The sequence below is a fragment of the Diuraphis noxia genome, unplaced genomic scaffold (assembly GCF_037042655.1).
Source record: "Diuraphis noxia isolate RWA-SAM2 unplaced genomic scaffold, SU_Dnox_SAM2 contig0002, whole genome shotgun sequence".
Taxonomy (NCBI): Eukaryota; Metazoa; Arthropoda; class Insecta; order Hemiptera; family Aphididae; genus Diuraphis; species Diuraphis noxia.
In genome coordinates, this window is record NW_028301712.1 from 9,242,562 (window position 1) to 9,268,364 (window position 25,803).

General features: G+C 31.3%; 7 protein-coding genes across 8 annotated transcripts; all 7 read left to right on the forward strand.

Moving 5' to 3' along the window:
• The first annotated feature begins 671 nt into the window (after positions 1–671).
• On the forward strand, positions 672–1,198 carry LOC149058062 (uncharacterized). Its single transcript, XM_089218298.1, has 2 exons — positions 672–701; positions 884–1,198. Exons 1-2 carry the CDS (start codon positions 672–674, stop codon positions 1,196–1,198), a joined length of 345 nt encoding a protein of 114 aa, XP_089074424.1.
• Positions 1,199–1,628: 430 nt separating this feature from the next.
• On the forward strand, positions 1,629–2,265 carry LOC149058063 (uncharacterized). Its single transcript, XM_089218299.1, has 2 exons — positions 1,629–1,671; positions 1,719–2,265. Exons 1-2 carry the CDS (start codon positions 1,629–1,631, stop codon positions 2,078–2,080), a joined length of 405 nt encoding a protein of 134 aa, XP_089074425.1. The 3' UTR covers positions 2,081–2,265.
• Positions 2,266–4,166: 1,901 nt separating this feature from the next.
• Positions 4,167–4,937, forward strand: LOC149058064 (uncharacterized). Its single transcript, XM_089220204.1, has one exon. It carries the CDS (start codon positions 4,381–4,383, stop codon positions 4,750–4,752), a length of 372 nt encoding a protein of 123 aa, XP_089076330.1. The 5' UTR covers positions 4,167–4,380; the 3' UTR covers positions 4,753–4,937.
• A 1,902-nt stretch (positions 4,938–6,839) lies between these two features.
• Positions 6,840–7,610, forward strand: LOC149058065 (uncharacterized). Its single transcript, XM_089220206.1, has one exon. The coding sequence runs from the start codon at positions 7,054–7,056 to the stop codon at positions 7,423–7,425; it is 372 nt and encodes a 123-aa protein (XP_089076332.1). The 5' UTR covers positions 6,840–7,053; the 3' UTR covers positions 7,426–7,610.
• Positions 7,611–9,512: 1,902 nt separating this feature from the next.
• On the forward strand, positions 9,513–10,283 carry LOC149058066 (uncharacterized). Its single transcript, XM_089220457.1, has one exon. The coding sequence runs from the start codon at positions 9,727–9,729 to the stop codon at positions 10,096–10,098; it is 372 nt and encodes a 123-aa protein (XP_089076583.1). The 5' UTR covers positions 9,513–9,726; the 3' UTR covers positions 10,099–10,283.
• Positions 10,284–16,946: 6,663 nt separating this feature from the next.
• On the forward strand, positions 16,947–17,774 carry LOC107169853 (uncharacterized). Its single transcript, XM_015519777.2, has 3 exons — positions 16,947–17,079; positions 17,137–17,333; positions 17,624–17,774. Exons 1-3 carry the CDS (start codon positions 17,023–17,025, stop codon positions 17,772–17,774), a joined length of 405 nt encoding a protein of 134 aa, XP_015375263.2. The 5' UTR covers positions 16,947–17,022.
• A 2,036-nt stretch (positions 17,775–19,810) lies between these two features.
• On the forward strand, positions 19,811–23,146 carry LOC149058067 (uncharacterized). Of its 2 annotated transcripts, XM_089221071.1 has the most exons (4): positions 19,811–20,056; positions 20,302–20,501; positions 20,696–20,875; positions 20,939–23,146. In XM_089221071.1, exons 2-4 carry the CDS (start codon positions 20,303–20,305, stop codon positions 22,441–22,443), a joined length of 1,884 nt encoding a protein of 627 aa, XP_089077197.1. In that variant the 5' UTR covers positions 19,811–20,056; position 20,302; the 3' UTR covers positions 22,444–23,146. The 2 variants fall into 2 exon arrangements, with proteins under 2 accessions (XP_089077197.1, XP_089077196.1); XM_089221070.1 differs by having other exon boundaries at positions 19,811–20,501.
• The last annotated feature ends 2,657 nt before the right edge of the window (positions 23,147–25,803 follow it).

Here is a 25,803-nt window from a genome sequence, read left to right on the forward strand (position 1 = left end):
TGCAATCACAAATCAACATAAAAAAAATCAACAACTATTAAACTCAAACGTCAACCATTACTATTAAGAAAAGAATCACAATATATTGAATTACCAAGGGAAAATATAAACACAATAATAAGAGCAATCAACATAATATTTGTTTCGCCAACGCCGGACTTACCTTGCTTGGCTCGTGGACGGCGGTGACTCGTGCTCTGAAGGGATGGATAGGGTATACAAAACAATATATATATATATATATATATATATATATATATATATATATATATATATAAATTACACCATATAGATCATAATATACAAGGGTTCATATTCATATTCATATAAAACAAAATAATGAGAACTCATGTGAGTAATAATATAATAAGCAGATCGTCGGTCTTCTAATAACAAATATGAAATAATACTCATTAAATAGATCGTTATAATATAATTTCATTATATTATAATAGCACGGACCATCTGTCCTTTAACACGAATAATGATAGTAATGAAATAATTATATTTATTGTAATAGAAAGGTACCTTAAGGAAAGGGATAAGGAACTCTCTGGACCTCTTCTTACTCGACTGACCGGAACTGGCAATATGAAGCGTCAAACGAACCCAAGCTGGTCGTGTCCAAATCTGGATTGAACTGATCGAAATTGATCGTACTGGAACTGGCGATGCAACAACAAATGATTGCCGACAACACGGTAAAGACTTCCTCGAGCGAATAAAAAACACAACTTGTATGAAAAGCCAACAATAAAAAAATACACGTGTTTTCGTTGGTAACAACACGCAGTTGTTGACAACAACGTGCGATCGGTAATAATTGTTAACAACAACGAACTATGGTGGCGGATAACGCGATGGTGCGCTCGCAACGTCGCAGGCTAGCTGGACGCCCAACATCAACGGGCCTGGTCAATGGAAGAGAAGACTCCTGGGATCTGTAGTCGAGAGCCAGCTGCTCTATGCCGCCCCGGTGTGGGCAACTCCCGTCTGCGGCACTGCTAAATCCATCAGAAATCTTAGGAGACCGCAGAGGGTGGCCGCCCTGAGGGCTATCAGAGCCTACAGGACGGTCTCGGACGAAGCCGCCTTCCTGTTGGCGAACATGCTGCCAGCTGACCTTATCGCTCGGGAGAGGACGAGGATCAGGAGAAGGTTCAACGACGCACCGATCCCAGGAGAGCCACCTGTCTAGGGATGGCAACGATACATCGATTAATCGAAAACATCGATTGTTATATTCGATGTATCGATGTTTTTTACATCGACAGTGTCTTTCGATTTTTATTGGTCCATCGAAAATTACCTTCGATGTTATTTCGATGTGTCAATGTATCGAAGTAGCTACGTAACTAAATTTTTTTTTTATATTTTAAAATTAAAATTTTTTATGATAATATTTGAAGTCCAATTTGTGGTTAGGTTATAAAGTTAATAAATAACAATGGATAAATAATTTGTTCTAATCACTTAGTGTATCGACTATCACTAATCAATTAGTCCGTGGTTCATATCATAATAATTATTATAATTATTATTATTAATAATTATTATCGTATTCCAAAGACCCTATTATGGTTATGGTTTATGTTGGTTTATGTAGGCAGGAATATAAACAATGATCCATGGCCATGATCAAAGCCCAAAGGCCTATAAATTTGACACTGTGTCGGTAACGGACATTCAAATTTGAAGTATTTTGAAGTAATTTGAAGCGCTCACTGGACACGGCTGTTTCCAGTTCTACCTCCATCGCTTCGCCAGGGCCGCAAGCCCAAGGTGTGTCCACTGCCAGTGTCACTCGGATACAGCAGAACACACCTTGTACCACTGCGAGAACTGGAACGGTCTACGAACCGACCTCTCTGAGCGCCTCGAGCATCCACCAACAGCTGATGTGCCCGACATACTCTGTGGACCTCTACTCGAAGACCTGCCAGCAGACGGCCATGAAAGGGCGTTTGTACTCTGCGATGCTGAAGAGACTCTCAGACTCTTCTACAAGATGGTGGAAAACATTCTCACCGTCAAGGAAGAGGAGGAGAGGGCTCGACAAGCCACAGGAGCTGAAAGATGAAGTCAGTACGGGATTCGAAAGCGGTGGGCTAAGCCGGCTTGAGAAGATGTCATCAGAACGAGATGTCTAGGATGGCTAGTCCGGTCTGAGAAGAGGCGCCAGAACGCGATGTCTAGGACGGCGGACGCGGTCGGCCCGAGAAGATATATGAAGGGATAAAAATATTTAAAAAAATATATACTGCTGTGAGGGGATATAGCGGGTTAATCTTGGTTGTCCCTACTTACGATGCATTGTTTTGTAAAGTCATAACAGGATTGGGGCATTCGCATAAATACCAGGTTACTGAGGAATGGGTATCTCAAAACTGTTATGACTACTTCTACTTGTATAAATTTATGACTTTTATAAATAAACGATGCTGCATGGGGGCTAAGCAATGTGAAAACAGTTCGGCCTCCATGCAGTGATTTAAACAGGAAAAAAAGGCTAGCTGGACGCGGTACGTTCCAGCTGAACGTCGGCGCTTGATTTCTCGACCAAAGGGGGTACCCGTTATCATTTATCAACTTGCGCGAACAATATTCAAAAACAAACCAGAGAAAAAAAATGCCCTTTTAAACGAACTAAATGTTAGCTTCTTGACCAAACATAGTAATTTAACAAGATAATTCATATTAAATTATTCCAAATTTCAAAATAAAAAACCCACAATAATCACATGGAATGGAAATACAGACAAAGAAATTTTAAAAAGACTCGGAATAAATATTACAATATTAAACATTAATAGTTATGATTTATATAATGATGGCAATTTTTATTTTTCAAATAATAAATACAGTTAACAATAAAACACTATTACAGAAATATATAGGCAAAATAATAAAAATAGGTAGACTCACCAATTTGGAAGAAACTCATAGTATAATTTGTAAAGAGAACCATAACAAAACATATTTACATGACCCACTTTTAGATGTTAATCTAACAAAATGCATTTTTAATTATCTCAATAATATATCACCAATACTTTCATCCATGATTTCTGGAACCAATTTTACTAACTAAGCCAAATGCCCCAGACATGTTAACGGGTCGTGAGTTAAATGATTTGAAAGGTATTTGTGATCTTTTACATCCTCTAGAAAATTTAACAACAAAAATGTCTGGCGAAAAGTATGCAGTGATTAGCACAGTCATACCATTATTGAATTGTGTAAAAAGTGCTACAGAGAGTATTATTGTAGAATCTGATATTTGCATTGATTTACAAAAAAATATTTTAAGTGAGATACATAGAAGGTTCAAAGACATAGAAAAGTTCAATGACTTTCCACTGGCTACACTTCTGGACCACAGGTTAGTTAATTTAGATTCATCATTATTACGAAATTTATGAAACTTAGGAAAGTTTACTGACCTTACTATAATTATAATTAGGCTACTATCTTGGAGATATATTTGCTACATGTGACCATGCTTATACTTTTTACTATTTTGTTACAGCAATAACTGTGAATAAGAAGCCCACATTGTAACAACTCATGAGTCATGAATATTAACGCCAAGTAATGTATCACATATGCGCGAACCATATAGATTTGATAATTGTACTATTATTTTGAAATATAGGCATTAAGTATAAAATTATTTTAAAAAAGTTAAACAGTTACCTAACAAATTAATATTTTTCAACTTAACCAGTTAGTTATTTTTTTAATTAACTGAGTAAGTAAACATAATATTATTATGTTATAGCTTATAAATTATTTTTATTTTTGTTAACCATGATGTACACAATGATATTAAATAAAAATAAACAAATAAATATTTTTTGATTTAATCACAAATGTGTAATTGTTAATGGGAAATAAAAATTAAGCTATTGTAGATTTCAATATCTACTAAATGCTTAATAAATATTAAAGTTGCTCAATACCCTGCAAGTGTGAATGTGTAATCCATGATTACTACCTTATAAAATGTGAAGTGTACGGTGTGGTGTATGGTATAACCGTATCCTTCATTTTAGAGTGCAAAATTTGCCTTTTTTTTCGATACATCGGTGTTTATTCAGCGATGTATCGATTAATCGTCGTTTTAATCGGTTCGATACATCGACATCGATAAGACGTAATGAAAACATCGATTATTCGATACATCGTGAAGCTGCGATTTTTGCCATCCCTACACCTGTCTCCAGAAATAGGATCAAGAATGAAGAAAGGAAGGCTACCATCGTAGAATGGCAGACGAGGTGGTCCAGTTCAAGCAAGGCCGCCTGGACTCGCCGCCTCATCCCCGATCTGGTTAGGTGGTATAACAGGACGACTCCAGTAGTTCCCTGGTCCTACCACATGACACAGGCGCTCACTGGACACGGCTGTTTCCAGTTCTACCTCCATCGCTTCGCCAGGGCCGCAAGCCCAAGGTGTGTCCACTGCCAGTGTCACTCGGATACAGCAGAACACACCTTGTACCACTGCGAGAACTGGAACGGTCTACGAACCGACCTCTCTGAGCGCCTCGAGCATCCACCAACAGCTGATGTGCCCGACATACTCTGTGGACCTCTACTCGAAGACCTGCCAGCAGACGGCCATGAAAGGGCGTTTGTACTCTGCGATGCTGAAGAGACTCTCAGACTCTTCTACAAGATGGTGGAAAACATTCTCACCGTCAAGGAAGAGGAGGAGAGGGCTCGACAAGCCACAGGAGCTGAAAGATGAAGTCAGTACGGGATTCGAAAGCGGTGGGCTAAGCCGGCTTGAGAAGATGTCATCAGAACGAGATGTCTAGGATGGCTAGTCCGGTCTGAGAAGAGGCGCCAGAACGCGATGTCTAGGACGGCGGACGCGGTCGGCCCGAGAAGATATATGAAGGGATAAAAATATTTAAAAAAATATATACTGCTGTGAGGGGATATAGCGGGTTAATCTTGGTTGTCCCTACTTACGATGCATTGTTTTGTAAAGTCATAACAGGATTGGGGCATTCGCATAAATACCAGGTTACTGAGGAATGGGTATCTCAAAACTGTTATGACTACTTCTACTTGTATAAATTTATGACTTTTATAAATAAACGATGCTGCATGGGGGCTAAGCAATGTGAAAACAGTTCGGCCTCCATGCAGTGATTTAAACAGGAAAAAAAAGGCTAGCTGGACGCGGTACGTTCCAGCTGAACGTCGGCGCTTGATTTCTCGACCAAAGGGGGTACCCGTTATCATTTATCAACTTGCGCGAACAATATTCAAAAACAAACCAGAGAAAAAAAATGCCCTTTTAAACGAACTAAATGTTAGCTTCTTGACCAAACATAGTAATTTAACAAGATAATTCATATTAAATTATTCCAAATTTCAAAATAAAAAACCCACAATAATCACATGGAATGGAAATACAGACAAAGAAATTTTAAAAAGACTCGGAATAAATATTACAATATTAAACATTAATAGTTATGATTTATATAATGATGGCAATTTTTATTTTTCAAATAATAAATACAGTTAACAATAAAACACTATTACAGAAATATATAGGCAAAATAATAAAAATAGGTAGACTCACCAATTTGGAAGAAACTCATAGTATAATTTGTAAAGAGAACCATAACAAAACATATTTACATGACCCACTTTTAGATGTTAATCTAACAAAATGCATTTTTAATTATCTCAATAATATATCACCAATACTTTCATCCATGATTTCTGGAACCAATTTTACTAACTAAGCCAAATGCCCCAGACATGTTAACGGGTCGTGAGTTAAATGATTTGAAAGGTATTTGTGATCTTTTACATCCTCTAGAAAATTTAACAACAAAAATGTCTGGCGAAAAGTATGCAGTGATTAGCACAGTCATACCATTATTGAATTGTGTAAAAAGTGCTACAGAGAGTATTATTGTAGAATCTGATATTTGCATTGATTTACAAAAAAATATTTTAAGTGAGATACATAGAAGGTTCAAAGACATAGAAAAGTTCAATGACTTTCCACTGGCTACACTTCTGGACCACAGGTTAGTTAATTTAGATTCATCATTATTACGAAATTTATGAAACTTAGGAAAGTTTACTGACCTTACTATAATTATAATTAGGCTACTATCTTGGAGATATATTTGCTACATGTGACCATGCTTATACTTTTTACTATTTTGTTACAGCAATAACTGTGAATAAGAAGCCCACATTGTAACAACTCATGAGTCATGAATATTAACGCCAAGTAATGTATCACATATGCGCGAACCATATAGATTTGATAATTGTACTATTATTTTGAAATATAGGCATTAAGTATAAAATTATTTTAAAAAAGTTAAACAGTTACCTAACAAATTAATATTTTTCAACTTAACCAGTTAGTTATTTTTTTAATTAACTGAGTAAGTAAACATAATATTATTATGTTATAGCTTATAAATTATTTTTATTTTTGTTAACCATGATGTACACAATGATATTAAATAAAAATAAACAAATAAATATTTTTTGATTTAATCACAAATGTGTAATTGTTAATGGGAAATAAAAATTAAGCTATTGTAGATTTCAATATCTACTAAATGCTTAATAAATATTAAAGTTGCTCAATACCCTGCAAGTGTGAATGTGTAATCCATGATTACTACCTTATAAAATGTGAAGTGTACGGTGTGGTGTATGGTATAACCGTATCCTTCATTTTAGAGTGCAAAATTTGCCTTTTTTTTCGATACATCGGTGTTTATTCAGCGATGTATCGATTAATCGTCGTTTTAATCGGTTCGATACATCGACATCGATAAGACGTAATGAAAACATCGATTATTCGATACATCGTGAAGCTGCGATTTTTGCCATCCCTACACCTGTCTCCAGAAATAGGATCAAGAATGAAGAAAGGAAGGCTACCATCGTAGAATGGCAGACGAGGTGGTCCAGTTCAAGCAAGGCCGCCTGGACTCGCCGCCTCATCCCCGATCTGGTTAGGTGGTATAACAGGACGACTCCAGTAGTTCCCTGGTCCTACCACATGACACAGGCGCTCACTGGACACGGCTGTTTCCAGTTCTACCTCCATCGCTTCGCCAGGGCCGCAAGCCCAAGGTGTGTCCACTGCCAGTGTCACTCGGATACAGCAGAACACACCTTGTACCACTGCGAGAACTGGAACGGTCTACGAACCGACCTCTCTGAGCGCCTCGAGCATCCACCAACAGCTGATGTGCCCGACATACTCTGTGGACCTCTACTCGAAGACCTGCCAGCAGACGGCCATGAAAGGGCGTTTGTACTCTGCGATGCTGAAGAGACTCTCAGACTCTTCTACAAGATGGTGGAAAACATTCTCACCGTCAAGGAAGAGGAGGAGAGGGCTCGACAAGCCACAGGAGCTGAAAGATGAAGTCAGTACGGGATTCGAAAGCGGTGGGCTAAGCCGGCTTGAGAAGATGTCATCAGAACGAGATGTCTAGGATGGCTAGTCCGGTCTGAGAAGAGGCGCCAGAACGCGATGTCTAGGACGGCGGACGCGGTCGGCCCGAGAAGATATATGAAGGGATAAAAATATTTAAAAAAATATATACTGCTGTGAGGGGATATAGCGGGTTAATCTTGGTTGTCCCTACTTACGATGCATTGTTTTGTAAAGTCATAACAGGATTGGGGCATTCGCATAAATACCAGGTTACTGAGGAATGGGTATCTCAAAACTGTTATGACTACTTCTACTTGTATAAATTTATGACTTTTATAAATAAACGATGCTGCATGGGGGCTAAGCAATGTGAAAACAGTTCGGCCTCCATGCAGTGATTTAAACAGGAAAAAAAAGGCTAGCTGGACGCGGTACGTTCCAGCTGAACGTCGGCGCTTGATTTCTCGACCAAAGGGGGTACCCGTTATCATTTATCAACTTGCGCGAACAATATTCAAAAACAAACCAGAGAAAAAAAATGCCCTTTTAAACGAACTAAATGTTAGCTTCTTGACCAAACATAGTAATTTAACAAGATAATTCATATTAAATTATTCCAAATTTCAAAATAAAAAACCCACAATAATCACATGGAATGGAAATACAGACAAAGAAATTTTAAAAAGACTCGGAATAAATATTACAATATTAAACATTAATAGTTATGATTTATATAATGATGGCAATTTTTATTTTTCAAATAATAAATACAGTTAACAATAAAACACTATTACAGAAATATATAGGCAAAATAATAAAAATAGGTAGACTCACCAATTTGGAAGAAACTCATAGTATAATTTGTAAAGAGAACCATAACAAAACATATTTACATGACCCACTTTTAGATGTTAATCTAACAAAATGCATTTTTAATTATCTCAATAATATATCACCAATACTTTCATCCATGATTTCTGGAACCAATTTTACTAACTAAGCCAAATGCCCCAGACATGTTAACGGGTCGTGAGTTAAATGATTTGAAAGGTATTTGTGATCTTTTACATCCTCTAGAAAATTTAACAACAAAAATGTCTGGCGAAAAGTATGCAGTGATTAGCACAGTCATACCATTATTGAATTGTGTAAAAAGTGCTACAGAGAGTATTATTGTAGAATCTGATATTTGCATTGATTTACAAAAAAATATTTTAAGTGAGATACATAGAAGGTTCAAAGACATAGAAAAGTTCAATGACTTTCCACTGGCTACACTTCTGGACCACAGGTTAGTTAATTTAGATTCATCATTATTACGAAATTTATGAAACTTAGGAAAGTTTACTGACCTTACTATAATTATAATTAGGCTACTATCTTGGAGATATATTTGCTACATGTGACCATGCTTATACTTTTTACTATTTTGTTACAGCAATAACTGTGAATAAGAAGCCCACATTGTAACAACTCATGAGTCATGAATATTAACGCCAAGTAATGTATCACATATGCGCGAACCATATAGATTTGATAATTGTACTATTATTTTGAAATATAGGCATTAAGTATAAAATTATTTTAAAAAAGTTAAACAGTTACCTAACAAATTAATATTTTTCAACTTAACCAGTTAGTTATTTTTTTAATTAACTGAGTAAGTAAACATAATATTATTATGTTATAGCTTATAAATTATTTTTATTTTTGTTAACCATGATGTACACAATGATATTAAATAAAAATAAACAAATAAATATTTTTTGATTTAATCACAAATGTGTAATTGTTAATGGGAAATAAAAATTAAGCTATTGTAGATTTCAATATCTACTAAATGCTTAATAAATATTAAAGTTGCTCAATACCCTGCAAGTGTGAATGTGTAATCCATGATTACTACCTTATAAAATGTGAAGTGTACGGTGTGGTGTATGGTATAACCGTATCCTTCATTTTAGAGTGCAAAATTTGCCTTTTTTTTCGATACATCGGTGTTTATTCAGCGATGTATCGATTAATCGTCGTTTTAATCGGTTCGATACATCGACATCGATAAGACGTAATGAAAACATCGATTATTCGATACATCGTGAAGCTGCGATTTTTGCCATCCCTACACCTGTCTCCAGAAATAGGATCAAGAATGAAGAAAGGAAGGCTACCATCGTAGAATGGCAGACGAGGTGGTCCAGTTCAAGCAAGGCCGCCTGGACTCGCCGCCTCATCCCCGATCTGGTTAGGTGGTATAACAGGACGACTCCAGTAGTTCCCTGGTCCTACCACATGACACAGGCGCTCACTGGACACGGCTGTTTCCAGTTCTACCTCCATCGCTTCGCCAGGGCCGCAAGCCCAAGGTGTGTCCACTGCCAGTGTCACTCGGATACAGCAGAACACACCTTGTACCACTGCGAGAACTGGAACGGTCTACGAACCGACCTCTCTGAGCGCCTCGAGCATCCACCAACAGCTGATGTGCCCGACATACTCTGTGGACCTCTACTCGAAGACCTGCCAGCAGACGGCCATGAAAGGGCGTTTGTACTCTGCGATGCTGAAGAGACTCTCAGACTCTTCTACAAGATGGTGGAAAACATTCTCACCGTCAAGGAAGAGGAGGAGAGGGCTCGACAAGCCACAGGAGCTGAAAGATGAAGTCAGTACGGGATTCGAAAGCGGTGGGCTAAGCCGGCTTGAGAAGATGTCATCAGAACGAGATGTCTAGGATGGCTAGTCCGGTCTGAGAAGAGGCGCCAGAACGCGATGTCTAGGACGGCGGACGCGGTCGGCCCGAGAAGATATATGAAGGGATAAAAATATTTAAAAAAATATATACTGCTGTGAGGGGATATAGCGGGTTAATCTTGGTTGTCCCTACTTACGATGCATTGTTTTGTAAAGTCATAACAGGATTGGGGCATTCGCATAAATACCAGGTTACTGAGGAATGGGTATCTCAAAACTGTTATGACTACTTCTACTTGTATAAATTTATGACTTTTATAAATAAACGATGCTGCATGGGGGCTAAGCAATGTGAAAACAGTTCGGCCTCCATGCAGTGATTTAAACAGGAAAAAAAAGGCTAGCTGGACGCGGTACGTTCCAGCTGAACGTCGGCGCTTGATTTCTCGACCAAAGGGGGTACCCGTTATCATTTATCAACTTGCGCGAACAATATTCAAAAACAAACCAGAGAAAAAAAATGCCCTTTTAAACGAACTAAATGTTAGCTTCTTGACCAAACATAGTAATTTAACAAGATAATTCATATTAAATTATTCCAAATTTCAAAATAAAAAACCCACAATAATCACATGGAATGGAAATACAGACAAAGAAATTTTAAAAAGACTCGGAATAAATATTACAATATTAAACATTAATAGTTATGATTTATATAATGATGGCAATTTTTATTTTTCAAATAATAAATACAGTTAACAATAAAACACTATTACAGAAATATATAGGCAAAATAATAAAAATAGGTAGACTCACCAATTTGGAAGAAACTCATAGTATAATTTGTAAAGAGAACCATAACAAAACATATTTACATGACCCACTTTTAGATGTTAATCTAACAAAATGCATTTTTAATTATCTCAATAATATATCACCAATACAAAATCTAATTTAAAAAAAAATTATTATAAAGTGAAATTAATTACGTGAGCTATTGAAACCTAATCATATAATTATCATTCAATTATAATATATCAATAAAAATAAATTAATGATAATCATTATTTAAAAATTTAGTACCTATTTCTAAACGCAACATAATATTTTATTGTTTGAATTAATCTGTAGTTGATAAGTTAAGTATCAAACATTTTATAAATTGTAAAAATTGAAAAAAATATTTGATGATTTGGTTACAAACCTTTTGTAAAATTATGTTTATATTTTAAAACCTTGTCATTAACATCACCATTTATGTATGATTTTTTTTTATATATTACATCTAATTTTACGATAAATTGTAAATATTATGATATGCAATATTGTAATATTGACTAGTTATTTTAAAATTGAATTATAACAGTTTCAATAACCTAATGATGTGTAACAGTGTGTAATGTTTATAATTTGATTTTTTATTGTTGATTTTACATACAAACCCATTTATGTTTTTATACAACAATAATATATTGAATATTGGTGTATTTTAAAGTTTATCATTTTAATTTGAAATTGTGTGTTATAAAATTATTTTTATTTATTGTACATAATTATTTGTATTTCAAGTATTTAGTTTTATAAACCTAATCGGTGATTATCTTATGTTAGTACATTTTCCATGTTTACAGTACATTGATTTACTCTGGGGTAATAACACAATGATTAAGATGGAGTGACACGTGCACCTATTTATTTAACACACAAAAATACTTAGTGTATATACACCAAATTTTTACACTATAGTCAAAATTATTTTTCATCAAATCTTACTATATAAAACTGAAATAATATTTCATGAAAATATTATACACTAATAATTAATGATTTTTTTTTATTGTTAAAAAATTAGGTCTGAATTATAATTACACAAGTTTTCTTACTTCTCTAGTATAAGTTACATATTCTACAATACGATCATGAATTAATAAACAATAAGCAGTTACACCTGTAAGCAATTAAGATGCTTCAATTTCTAATTGAATATCTACTGCTGAGGCTGAGGCTGAATCGTTCTGCTTCGAAGTACGAGTATCAACGACTATAATTGGAGCATTTGCAAGAAAAGTAGATGGGCTCAATATAGAGTTCCGTATACTTTTTTCATAATACGATTCTTGAAACGATGTATACATATCATATAATAAGGTAAAATTATTTTTTAAAAAATCTAAATTCAAATTATCATACGGATATGCTATAAAATTAAGATATACTCTAACGTTTGTTAAATTACAATGGTCAAATATACTACAATCTTTTGTAATCGTATTTTTACGTCCTTTTTGTAATCCGATTATTATAAATCGCGGTTTTTCTAATTTCGAGGCATTTTTCAAATTCCCCACAACTTTTTTAGCGGTTCCTAATTCAGGATATTCAAAAGTTTCAAAAGATCTAAAAGGAATAAACAGAAATTTTTCTTTTTCTACAAGTTTCAATAATTTCAACCTTTCTCCACCGTCAACAGTGGTATGCGGAACCTTCCATACTATTTTGTTTAAATTAACTTTGGCTGTAGAAGAAGCAGTTTATACCACATTTAAACTTAATGCATTTAAATCGCTATGACTTCGCGTTAATATTAATTCCAATCTAGAATTCACCAATATTTTTTTATAGTCTTCAAACAAACCTAACCAATATTTCAATGGAATGCAAGCACTAAATTTGCTTTTGTCATTTTCCGATTGCGTTGCGTTTTTAAAATTCCAGCCAGCATTTTCATAGCAATTGTAGTTGTCTGGCGTACTGGATAGGTAACCTTTCAACGAGCTAGTGATTCCAAGAACACGTGTGCTATCTACTTCTATCCCATTGATTTCCAAACGTATTTGCCCAAAGAGGTAAGAGTAACCGTTATTAGTAAGTTTCACTTTGGTAGCATCATCAATTAGCCCTTCCAAAAAAATAAAGTAGTTATATAAGGGTATTATAAGGTATAAAGTATAATTTAGTATAGTTGCATGCAGCCACTAATATGTATTTTTTTTTACTACTAATGGTTAAAGCACCTAAATAGTCAAATGTTAACCTATTTAATAGTCTATTTGATAATTGTATAGCTTGTAATTAACCAATTGGTCTGCCTTCTGAATTTTTATTTATTTGGCATTTATGGCATGTTTTTTATAAATTCAGTAGTATCTTTAACCAAAATTCCCCAATAATATTTATTTTGTATTTTACGAATTGTTCTTATTATACCAGTATGACCTCCTAGGTGATTCGTGATATGATTTTGATATACTATTAATTTAAGATTTTGGAATTACTAAAATTGGTATGAACTTTTTAGGAGGGGTAAATTTTTTGTAATATAAAATCGTATTTAATATTATAAATCTTCGTGTTTTTCTTTTTATATTTTTAGGAATATTTTTATTGTTTGGTTCTATTATAGCTTGAATTATATCAGAGCAAAATTTGTCTTTAGTTTGTTCATTTTTTATATTGTCTAAATCTAAATTTATTTGTGTATGTTCATCTTCAACTATTACATTAATTTTATTAATTACATTCCTAGATAAGGCATCTGTTATTACATTTTCTTTAACTTGTTTGTAAACTATATCAAAATTGGTATCTAATAATTTAAGTATTAATCTAGCTATTCGAGCAGAAGGAATTTTTAAATTTTTGTAGTATTGAAGATTTATATTGTTGCAAAAAACGATAAAATGTCTTTCCCATAAATATTCGCGAAAGTAAGTTATTCCAAAACATAAACCTAAAAGTTCTAAGGTTATTTTTTTTTCATTGTCCAATAATTTACGCGACTCATAGCCTGTCGGATGCAGTAGATTATAAATTATTATCATCTGGTTGCTCAATATAGGCTCCCAATCCCATTATTGAAGCATCTGTTGTTAGAAAAAAAGATTTATCGTCATTAAAGTGTTTCAAAAGTGGTTCAGAGATTAAATAATTTTTAATTTTTGAAAAGATTCTTCATGTTCAATTTTCCAATCAATTTTTTTTTTATCTCCTTTTATAAGTTCAGTGAGGGGGTGGACTATTTTTGCGAAGTCTTTTACGTGTTTTCTGTAATAAGAATATTAAGAATACATTCCTATAAATGATCTAAAATAGAAAATCCAACGTATATTGCTTTATCAAATTTAATCTTTTCTTTTTGAAAATGTAAAGACATTAGCTCATTGGAATATATAGTCCTATCTAAGAAAATAGGTTTTCTCATTAATCTATGAGCTTTTCGATCATCGCTTACTAACTTTATATCCAATCTTTTACGCGGATTTTCCATACATTTTCAATAAACACTATTCACGAGTAATTTCCAAAATTAATATTCAAACTAACTTGTTTTTTGCCAAGACCCTCATACTGGTACATTTATTAATATATGGGGCTAACCATTTTGATTGATTGAACTTAATTATTTTATGAACTTTTACGACTTTTAAACCATTATAAATCGCCTGCTTTAATAATTTATAGTGAACGACATAATTTGTCTTATTATTTAAAGTTGTCAGCAGTTTATTAATCTTAGAATTTGGTGGGCAACTACTATTGCGGGGTAAAAAAGGTAAATCCCTATGCTTGGTATGCAATTGTTCGGGGTAAACAACATCCACATCCAGTATATATCCAATAGATGCATCATCGTCTATTGTAGTAATGTCTAATGTCAAATCATTATACCACTCAAAATTTTTGTATGGTCAACTTGCAAGCATTGATTTGCCATAAAGATTAACACAATCGAAATACGCTAAATAAACATGTGGTTTTTTTCGTTGTAATTAATTCCATCAACATCGGGTAGATTAGCTCTGGCATAACGTCTTACAGATTGACATACCCCCCTCTAATTCCATTCTCTATCTTTAGAAGCATTGAAAAATCTTTTAATCTTTCAAGTTTTACACCAGTATAATATAACATTGCGTCAAATGCAAAACCAGGTGCTGTCAAATAATAAGAGGCGTCTAAATTAAAAGTTTTCAAAAAATATCTCTACAATATTCAAATACATCAGCCAGAATCAATATGTCAGTTAATAAATATAAATCACTATACTCCCCTAGTGTTTTTATATTAAACTTCTCCCAAACATTGCATGCATGCATATAATCTTTTTTAGAAATATGGTCTAACGTACTTTTAATACGGTTTCATTTCAATTTCGAACAAAGTGCTGAAAGTGATGAATTAATATATTGATTTTTTTCCTTTTTTGATAAGTTATTCATTGATTTATTAGTATTATAAAGATAATAAATTTTAGTAGTAATATCAATTATTGTTGACATAAAATGCTTTGATGGATTTTTACCTTTATAAATTATCGGATTTCTAGGAATTTTAAATTTTTTTACTAATTCTTCCGGGACGATACTGTAATCGATTTTAATGTTATACGACCCATAACTCGTAGGTTTATGATAATGTGTAATCGTAATGATCTGACTTTTCGTTATTATTTATATGAAGTGGGTAAATTTGGCATTTATCATTACAGCTATAAACATTAACAGATATGTTATTAATTTTCATTTCAATTCAAATTTTTTTAGTTGATTGATTGGTGTAGGGTAATCTATACAATTAAAATTAAGTCTACTTTTTTTTTCTAAAAAGTTAAAATATTTAATACTAAAATTATTATTTTTTTTTTTTTCATTAAATTTTGATAAAAACGCATATTTAAAACATTTATTATCATAAATCACAACATTTATTATTGCCTTTTTGTCATAAATTGATTTTGGAAATTTTATAAATGATGAACCACCCAATAAATTCACTTTATTTATTCTTAATTGGAGACCATCTAAGCTAATTTGTCTCCAAGAAGAACCCTTCAGCAAAAATGATTCCTGTTCGTTTAATAATTTATCAAACATGTTTTTAAAAAGGGTGGAAAAATTTGAAGTAAAACACAACATAAAACATTTTTTTGTTTTAAAAGCAAAACCCCGTACTTCCCCCCGAAATCAAATTTTCATATACTAAGTCCACAAATAAATTAAATGTATAGGTAGATGAGGAACATAGATCTTTTAGTTTAGATTTTAATGAAGAAGAAGTAGAATTTAATAAGTCAATAAGGTTTTCGTTATTTTTAAAATAAAAAGTTTTTGATCGATTATTTTTAAATTTCTCAACTTCTACTAAATTCACTCCAGCTGTGTTTAATCGGTTAATTTTTTTAATACGATTATATTTTAACATTCTTAACAATTAATATAAATCTATACTAAAATAAAATATATTAAATTACTTATGTATGTACTGTTGATTGAAGTAGATCGTCGGTGAAATTGGTTATTGAGAACACTTGTATTACATAATCCTCATCGGGTTCAGCATATAAATTACGGTTGTCACAAACAGTGGTGTATTTTTGACATACTATGCACCTACGTCTTTGGCAATATGTTGTAACACATTTATATCCTTGAACATAATAAGGATTGCATCGAAATGTAAATTTATAAGATCTGAACTAAAATATATTCGATTGAAATGATTAGCACATTCAAACGAATAAAATATATCACCGATATTATAATCAAATGAATATCGAACTTCCCTCACGACAAAAGCTGAATGCCACTGACGAAAATATTCATAAACTTCGCGTTCACTATGAGCAAATGGATATTTTGCGATGTGCCGTATTGTGGTCGGTGGTATATGGCTTATTACATTACAAGGGTTGACATCAGGTATCATCTCAGTTAAAAATGAATACAATGATTATAATTTTTAAAATTAAAATTTAATAAATTAATTAACACCCAATGAAATATTCATAACACGAATATACTGCTCACTATATACATCGATCTTGCTTACCAACTTGCTGAGTATAACCTGCATAACTGATCCAATATGAACACACTATTGAACTATTAAAGTAACATGGAAAGCAACCAATTTATAACAGATATACCTATAGCTAAACCAAAAAAACAGAAAGTAAAACATTGAACTTTTTAATAAAATATTTATCAAATAATATTTTTTTTAGTTTAGTTTCAGACACATTTATTAAAACTGGAACAAGAGTATAATGGTATATCAACCGTGCCCAATGATACCTGTATACGCATAAAAAAATCAGATAGTGGAAATTTTTGCATCAAAATACCCCTCAAAAAAACAAGAAGTGATTATTTGGTTGTTCAAAAATACAAAACTTCGGACATGGAAAAAGTAGAGACAAAAGAGAGGTAACTTTTATTACTTTGTATAAACAAAATATATTAGTATTTGCTGTGGGGTATCATTTAAATGAATATAAGGAAAAATTAAGTACATAGTACTATGTTAACGCTTATAACCAAACAATTTCGTGAACATATATAATGATGTTTCGTTGTTGATACTAATATTCCCCCAGTATGTAAAATATTTAACTGCTCAACAATTGTGTCATTTAGTAGTATATTTGATAAAATACCTATGTATGCTAATATGAAAATATATGCATTTATAACATGTAACCATTAATTTGTTTTAGATGGAAAACCACAACGTTTAACGCAAAAACTGCTCTGAATGAAAAAAATAAAGCAGACAATACAATAATGGCAGCATTTAATAATTTGCAGAATTTATTAATGAATAAGTTTATGAGTAACAGCGAAAAACAAATTGAATCTTATAAATAATAGCAATAATATGTTTATATTATTTTAGTTTTTACTAGATGGAACACACTAACATTTATTTTATACATTTTTATTTATTACCTAACCTATTTGTCTTCAGTATGTTTTAAGTACCTTAAATATTACAAAAAAATTCTTAAACTATACAATAGATAATGCTCTGTCACCCACAACTTCAAAAATTGACCAGCGTGGCAGGCATTCACCGAAACATAAAAAATCATATGATATTATGAAAAGTATCGATGATTTTATACAAAAACTTCCTGCGGTTAAGTCACATTATTGCCGTGCATCATCCAACAAAAAGTACTTACCAGCTGAAATGGGAAATTTATCAAGACTATATCAAGTTTACAAGTGTCATTGTGCTCAAAATAAAATAGAAATCGTTAAAAATAGTTTATTTCGGAAAATCTTTAAAAAAAAATACAATATTGGTTTTCATTATCCCAAAAAAGATAAATGCCGATTTTGTTCAAAGTACGAGAATATTGAAAGTACACGAGAATTAACTGAAGACGAATGTAAATTTAAAAAAAACCACGAAGAAGAAAAAAATGAAGTTAAAGATATGTTTCTATTTGAACAAGAATTATCAAGAGCTAATGGGAACTTCATTTGTGTAAGTTTTGACCTTCAAAAAGTGTTGAGTACTCCACAAGGGCAAAATATGAACTTATATTACAGCCGGAAGTATTCTACGTTTAATCTAACCATCTATGAATCTGGCTCACAGAACGCATTGGCATATTTATGGGGTGAGACTACCGGAGCACGCGGTTGCAATGAAATTGTTACTTGTGTGTATAAATATCTATTGGACTTAGATGAAAAACATATTTATAAATCAGTTTCTTTTTTTTGCGACTCGTGTAGTGGACAAAATAAAAACCGTGGTATGTTAGCCATGATACATTCTACACATTTTGAATACATTGAAGAAGTTAAAATTACTTTTCTCTTACCCGGTCATACCTATATGCCAGTGGACTCAATTCACGCTACCATTGAGCGTTTTGTCAAAAATAAAACCATTAGGGCACCAAGTGAGTGGTCCACTTTAATTACCAATGCAAGAATTAAGCCATTGCCAATTGTTGTTAAAAATCTACAATATTCGGATTTTATTGATTGGAAAAAAATAGCATCTCAATTTTTTACTCAGGTATTGAAAACCACAGACGAAGAAGTAGTCAACATTACTAAAGTCAAGTCTTTCCTTTTCATAAAGCCTTTAGATGGACTCCATAAAATTCATGTTTATTTTACATATAAATCCGAAGAAAATCCTAAAATTTTGAAGCTAAAGAAAAATAAAAAAAATATTGCAGAATTAATATCACAGTGCTATGAGACAAGTTTGAATATATCTAATGAAAAGAGAGTGGACCTCGTTAAGCTTTGCAATGATGGCATAATACCACAGAAGTATCATGATGAATATCTACAAATGCAATCAGATCTTACCATAAATGATGCATTGCCAGAGACTGATGATGAGGACGTCAGGTCATCAAAATCGGAATCAGACTAAAATTCTTTTAATTTTATCATGTTTTATAATTGTACTTTATAGTGCATACCTAGTCTAAAGTAAGCTAAAAGAGATAGCTTTTTTGATTTTTGTTATAATTTTATTTATATGTTTTATAATATTAGATTGTTTTTATCATAATACATAAGTTACTTGACAAGTAGTTATAATTTAATATTTTACCAAACGTTAAATTAATTTTATTTCTATCCATCTATACCTACTCTATAGTAAGCTAAAAGAGATAGCTTTTTTAATTTTTGTTATTATTCTATTTTTTTTATATTATGTTTTATATTAGATTGTTTTCATTATATTATTTCATAAGTGACTTGACAAGTTCCTATAAATTAACAATTTACTTATCAGTAGTAATTTAATATTTTACCAACCTTTAAATATATTTTATTACTATCCATTGATTGTTATCAATATATTATGTATAAGTTTAAATTTTTAAAATACATCGTTTTTTTAACACAATACGTAATTGTAGGGGAAGACGGGGTATTACCGTATGCGGGGCAAAATCGTATAATCGGAATGTTATCAATAATTGTTATCATGGAGGTAAAATGAATACACTGATTTGAAACGTTTTGTTTGTTTATTTATTGAATATGATAGTGCACGTGTTTTGATATCACGTTTTCGAAATAAATACGTTTTATGTTATTACATTCAATTATTAATATATTATCAACATTTCAAATAGTGAATTTTTATATGTGAAAAAACTGTACAGGTACGTCTTATATATCATTCAATAGCTAATTAAGTGTAATATAAATTTGTAGTTTGAATACATTCATTAATTAATTTAATGTTTAATATGAAGCTCAATAACTTGTAATAGTCTTATGGGGCAAAATCGTATGGGGCAAAATCGTACGGTTATACACTGTACGGTTTTACTACATTGATAATTTGATAATTGCTATGGTTGAATTTAAACAATTTAATAGTATTGAAATGTTTTATTTTTATTAGAATGGTTCGTAATTACACAAGAAAAACAAACCGACAGTCTTGGTCTGAAGATAATATGAAACTCGCTATATTGGCTGTGTTAGAAGGTACAACCTATGATGCAGCGTCTGTTCGTCATGAAGTTCCTCGTTCAACACTACAGGACCGAGTAAATAAAGTAAAAGAAGGAAAATTAAATGTTCAACAGTGTGGATTAAAAGGTAAATTTCATAATTACACAATATTATGGTAATTAGATTGATAGTTTGATTATAAGAGATAAATTCTTATTAAGAAAACCATTTTTTTTTTTTCTAATATCAGATTATATTTGGTTATAATAGGGCGATTATTGAAAAATTGTCAATCATGTGTTGAAATAATTGTTTCTAATTAAAAATGCGATTTGTTATAGGTTTGGGACATTATCAAAAAGTATTTTCAATCGAACAAGAAAATGTTCTTGTACAATATTTAAAAGACATGGAAAGTCGTTTGTTCGGTTTAACACAAAATCATTTTAGAAAACTGGCCTTTGAACTTGCCGAAAGAAACAATATTGCTCATAATTTTAATAAAACAAATGGTTTAGCAGGTAAATTTAGCAATGATTATTTTAAAGTTTATTGTTATTTTATCTTTTAATTTTTTTATGCAGGTCAAGATTGGTTAAAAGGCTTTTTATTAAGACATCCAGAGTTGTCAGTACGAATCCCAGAACCAACTTCGGCTGTGAGAGCTATGGGGTTCAATCGACCAGTGGTGAATAGCTTTTATGATTTGTTAAAAAAAAGTTATGAGACTCATCACTTTAAGCCAGAACATATTTTTAATGTTGATGAAAGTGGATTGTCAAATGTAGCCAAAAGTAGAGCCAAAATAATTGCCCAAAAGGGACGAAGACAAGTTGGCAAACTGTCATCTGCTGAAAGAGGTCAAAATGTTACAGTGACCATTTGTTTTTCAGCATCGGGTTCTTATATTCCCCCATTATTAATATTTCCTAGAGTCAGATTAAATCCAGATTTTGAAGAAGAAGCACCACCTGGGTCATTGGTTGTTTGTCATCCATCAGGGTGGATGCAATCCGAAATATTTGTGCAGTGGCTTCATCATTTTATTAAGCATACACATCCCACTAAAGAAAATCCTATTTTATTGCTTTTAGATGGGCATGTCACTCATGTTAAAAACCTTGAAGTAATAGATGTAGCCCGCGAAAATAATATAGTAATTATTTGTTTTCCTCCCCATACAACTCACAAATTACAACCGTTAGATGTAAGCTTTATGGGTCCACTCAGTACATACTATAGCCAAGAGTTGGATTTGTGGTTGCTTAACCATCCAGGCCAAGTTGTTGGTCTTCGCCACATTTCTAAAATTTTTTGTGAAGCATATCTGAAAGCAGCAACTCCTAAAAATGCAATTTCTGGTTTTAGAAAAACTGGTATAGCTCCATTTAATTCAGACATATTTGATAATTCTGACTTTGCTCCAGCTGAAACTACTAATAATGTTGAAATGTCATTAGATACCCAAACACAACCTTGTTGTTCAGCTGATAATAATAGTGCTCTTGCATTACATTCTACTTCTCAACCTAGTTTCTCTGATAATACAATGAATACTGAGCACCCAGCAGATAATATTCAAAATGCATCTGTTTCAACTTTATTGACTCAAAATTTGGTAATGGAAACACCACATGCCACTTTTTCTTCAAATGAAAAACAGATTTTTACTGTATCTCCAGAAATTATTTTGCCAATACCAAAAGCTCAAAAAATTAACAGATCATCAAGAAGAAGAGGAAAGACAGCAATTATCACTGAAAGTCCATATAAAAAAGAACTCCAAGAAGCTAAAGCAAACGGAAAACCACTACCAAAAAAAAAACAAAAGAAAAATAATATTAAAAAAAGATTATTCACTTCTACAGATGAAGAAGAAATTCACCCCAAAAAGCTATGCGTTTCAACTGATGATGATGACAGTGCCGACGAAGAATGTATATACTGCAGTATGCCATACAAAGAAGACTCAAAGGGAGAGAAATGGGTTAAATGTATTAATTGCAGTAGATGGTGTCATGAACTTTGTGGAGGAGTCGATAACTGGAAGACCTACATTTGTGATCTTTGCATAAAAAAAAATAAATAAAACATTATTGTTTGAGGTAATTTTTATTTCTTATGAGAAAAAAGTTGTTGTTTTATTTTAATAATTACATATTGTTTAAAATATTTATGTGCTAAGCAGGCATAACGTTAAGTTTTGTTATTATTTTTTTTGAAACAGTTATATAAAAGTTATTTTGGTATAGTAATTTATATTTTTTATAAAAAAATAAGGTTTTGTTTTATTTTAATGATTATATTATGCTGTTTACTATGTTTATATTCTAGCTAGAACTGCCAAAAAACTTTATTGTTTTAAGTTTTGTTATTATTTTTTTTTGAAACAGTTATATAAAAGTTATTTTGGTATAGTAATTTATATTTTAAATTTTTTATAAAAAAACAAGGTTTTATTTTATTTTAATGATTATATTATACTATTTACTATGTTTATGTTCTAACTAGAACTGCCAAACAATTTTTTTGTATTAAGTTTTTTTGTTATTTTTATTAAAAAGTAATTTTTTTTGGCCATTTTTATTTCTTTTATTAAAAGAAGATTTTGTTTTATTTCAATAAATGTATAGGTACTTGGGTAAGTTGTATTTGTTGTACTACTGCCAACAGGAGTAGGTTTTATCATATATTATATTGTGTTGTTATTGTTTTTAATTTGTTAACACTTTGAAGAATTAAAAACAATGTTTAGGTACATTTTTGACTAATAAAGATGAAAATATACATGATTTACTACCTACTGCTTAATATTAGTTAAACTTTACAAGTTAATCAAATAAAAGTTCAATACCAATTAATAATTTAGGTACCTACCAATGAATATACCTAATGTACTAAGTTTTTGTATATTAATTATCTTCATACGATTTTGCCCCACAGTACATACGGTTTTACCCCGCACCTGGGGTAAATCCGTATTTTTCCAAAAAAAAGTAAAAGACAAATTAAGCACATTTTTTTTAAAAAAATTTAAAAAAGTTTCAAATAAAAATTATAGGCCATAAGTTTATCTATATTAACCAATTTAAAAAATTTAATTTCGTTAACAATTGCATGATTTACAAGCCATGAAAGCTTAACCGTACGGTACTGCCCCGCCTTCCCCTACATATTTTATATTTTACAAACCTACTTGTTATATTGATTTTATACCTATAGGAAATGTATCTAATACAGTTGCATTTATTATTTTAAATTATGTAATGAATACGAATAAAATTAGAACGGGCTAAGTGACAAAAATATTTATCAACAATTAACAATTGGGGTACAAGCGACAAAAATTTAAATTATTTTATAAAAATTGTTCCTCATACTTAAATAATTAATATAACTAATTAAAAATTACACGACCATATAAACAACAAAAATACTATTAAAAATGTACTTATAAAAAAATCTGAAAACTCAATGAAAAAAAAGTTATTAGGGCTTGAAATCAAAAACAACATAAAAATCGTTTTTTTGCTCTCCTGAAAACCTTGATATATGTCGCTTATCCCCTTTTGTCGTGCAACCATCGATATGTTCCAATTTTAATTAAATTATTATTACTTTGTTGAGGGGACAAATAAATAAAATACAACATAGTTAACACTACTACACTGTAAAAACATTACTAAAATCATATTTAGAAAAATTCAAATATATACACCACACTGTGCAAACAGAGTATCGAAAAACAGTTTCATCACATTATGAAAGTTAAAAGTGATTATTCAATTAATGATTTTTGTTTATTAATCAATATTTTTTTCAAATCAGAAAACAAATAATTGGTAACAATGCACGAACATATTGTATCAGGTCCACAATCACAATTTTGCAGGGATGGAAAACGTTTTTGAAAACGTTATTAAACGGAAAAAAATGAAAAACGAAAACAATTAATAAAACGAAAACGAAAAAAAACAAAAAACGAAAACAATTAATGAAACGAAAACGAAACAAAACAAAAAATGAAAACAATTAATAAAACGAAAACGAAACAAAACAAAAAACGAATACAAAAACGTAAAACGGAAATAAATTATAGTATTAATAGTACTATACATTATTTAATTATTTATATCACGAAAAAAAAAATCTGTTATCGAAAACGGAAAAACCCGAAAAACTGATAATTCTGATAATATTGTTGACATTAAAATATATAAATAGCATAGAAATATAGAACGATTATTATTGTAGGCCACACACACACACGCACTGCGTAGCGGTAAAATTCTATTATCTTATTTATCTGTCATCAAGATGGTCATGGTTCATAGAGTAATCTATAACAGGGTTTCAATAATTATTATATTATACTATTATCTTTTGGAGGTTGATTAATCATGTTATTGCTTTTGTCTAATTAAACCTAACCTAACTTATAAGTTATAAGATCATAGAGAATTTGAGTATAAGTAATAAGGTCTATGCTTATAAGCAAATACTATCGTATATATTATATTTTGTTGATTGTTATAACTTAATAATTAATATATTAGGTGTTGTTATTGTTAAATAGTTTAATATGCATTGTGATTACTGATTTGTGATAAATTATAACTGTATTCACTATTCTCAATTCTGTAAGGGTAAGTTATATATTATTATTTAATTTACTTGTAATTTGTCTTTGACTATTATCTAGTATTATAATTTATAATCAACATAATAATGAATAATGAATTATGAATTATAATTTATCTTGACTTATAATGTGAATTTTAACTTTTTAGATATTAGCCAAGTAAATTATTAATATGGGTAGAACACAGACTAACCCAGTGGACGCATATTTTTCAAAAGATAAAATTACTAAAAAATCCAAGTGTTTGGTTGACAATTGTAAAACTACATTAAGTGGATTACACTCCGGTAATATGGAGACTCATTTAAGGACTAATCATAAAAAAGAATACAAAGAGTTACAGGGGAAAAAAAGCAAAGGAGATAAAGATAAACGAATGTCATCAGAAATGAATTGTATAGATCAAAGAAAAAGAAAAGTATGCTACATTCCTATAATAAACTTGATTTAAATTTAAACTGTGTATAAAAATTAAAATTAAATTTATATGTTATATAATAATTCAGGTTATTGTACAGACAGATTTAAATGTAGTGTTTACTATAACTAAGGAATCAGTATTAGTTAAACTTGATTTTAATACTTTATTAAACGCATGTATAGAACTAACCACAGTAAATGGTAGACCATTTTCAATGTTAGAAGATTCTGGATTTCAGACTATTTTAAATCCTATTCTGAAAGCTTTAGGAGGAAATCAAAGTATTAATCGCCATAATATAATACAACATATTTCTGAAGCTGCCAATTCTATAAGAAATGAAATAATTTGCCTAACCAAAAATAAACTTATTAGTTTGAAAATTG

Excerpts from the sequence above, each read along its gene's own strand:
- LOC149058062 (XM_089218298.1), top strand. The coding sequence starts at position 672 with ATGCAACAACAAATGATTGCCGACAACACG. Across the intron at positions 702-883 it reads AAATGATTGCCGACAACACG|GCTAGCTGGACGCCCAACAT; the intron begins GTAAAGACTTCC and ends GCAACGTCGCAG.
- LOC149058063 (XM_089218299.1), top strand. The coding sequence starts at position 1,629 with ATGGCCATGATCAAAGCCCAAAGGCCTATAAATTTGACACTGT. Across the intron at positions 1,672-1,718 it reads GCCTATAAATTTGACACTGT|CGCTCACTGGACACGGCTGT; the intron begins GTCGGTAACGGA and ends AGTAATTTGAAG.
- LOC149058064 (XM_089220204.1), top strand. The coding sequence starts at position 4,381 with ATGACACAGGCGCTCACTGGACACGGCTGTTTCCAGTTCTACCTCCAT.
- LOC149058065 (XM_089220206.1), top strand. The coding sequence starts at position 7,054 with ATGACACAGGCGCTCACTGGACACGGCTGTTTCCAGTTCTACCTCCAT.
- LOC149058066 (XM_089220457.1), top strand. The coding sequence starts at position 9,727 with ATGACACAGGCGCTCACTGGACACGGCTGTTTCCAGTTCTACCTCCAT.
- LOC107169853 (XM_015519777.2), top strand. The coding sequence starts at position 17,023 with ATGGAAAGCAACCAATTTATAACAGATATACCTATAGCTAAACCAAAA. Across the intron at positions 17,080-17,136 it reads CTAAACCAAAAAAACAGAAA|TTTCAGACACATTTATTAAA; the intron begins GTAAAACATTGA and ends TTTTTAGTTTAG. Across the intron at positions 17,334-17,623 it reads AAAGTAGAGACAAAAGAGAG|ATGGAAAACCACAACGTTTA; the intron begins GTAACTTTTATT and ends AATTTGTTTTAG.
- LOC149058067 (XM_089221070.1), top strand. The coding sequence starts at position 20,303 with ATGGTTCGTAATTACACAAGAAAAACAAACCGACAGTCTTGGTCTGAA. Across the intron at positions 20,502-20,695 it reads TCAACAGTGTGGATTAAAAG|GTTTGGGACATTATCAAAAA; the intron begins GTAAATTTCATA and ends GATTTGTTATAG. Across the intron at positions 20,876-20,938 it reads TAAAACAAATGGTTTAGCAG|GTCAAGATTGGTTAAAAGGC; the intron begins GTAAATTTAGCA and ends TTTTTTATGCAG.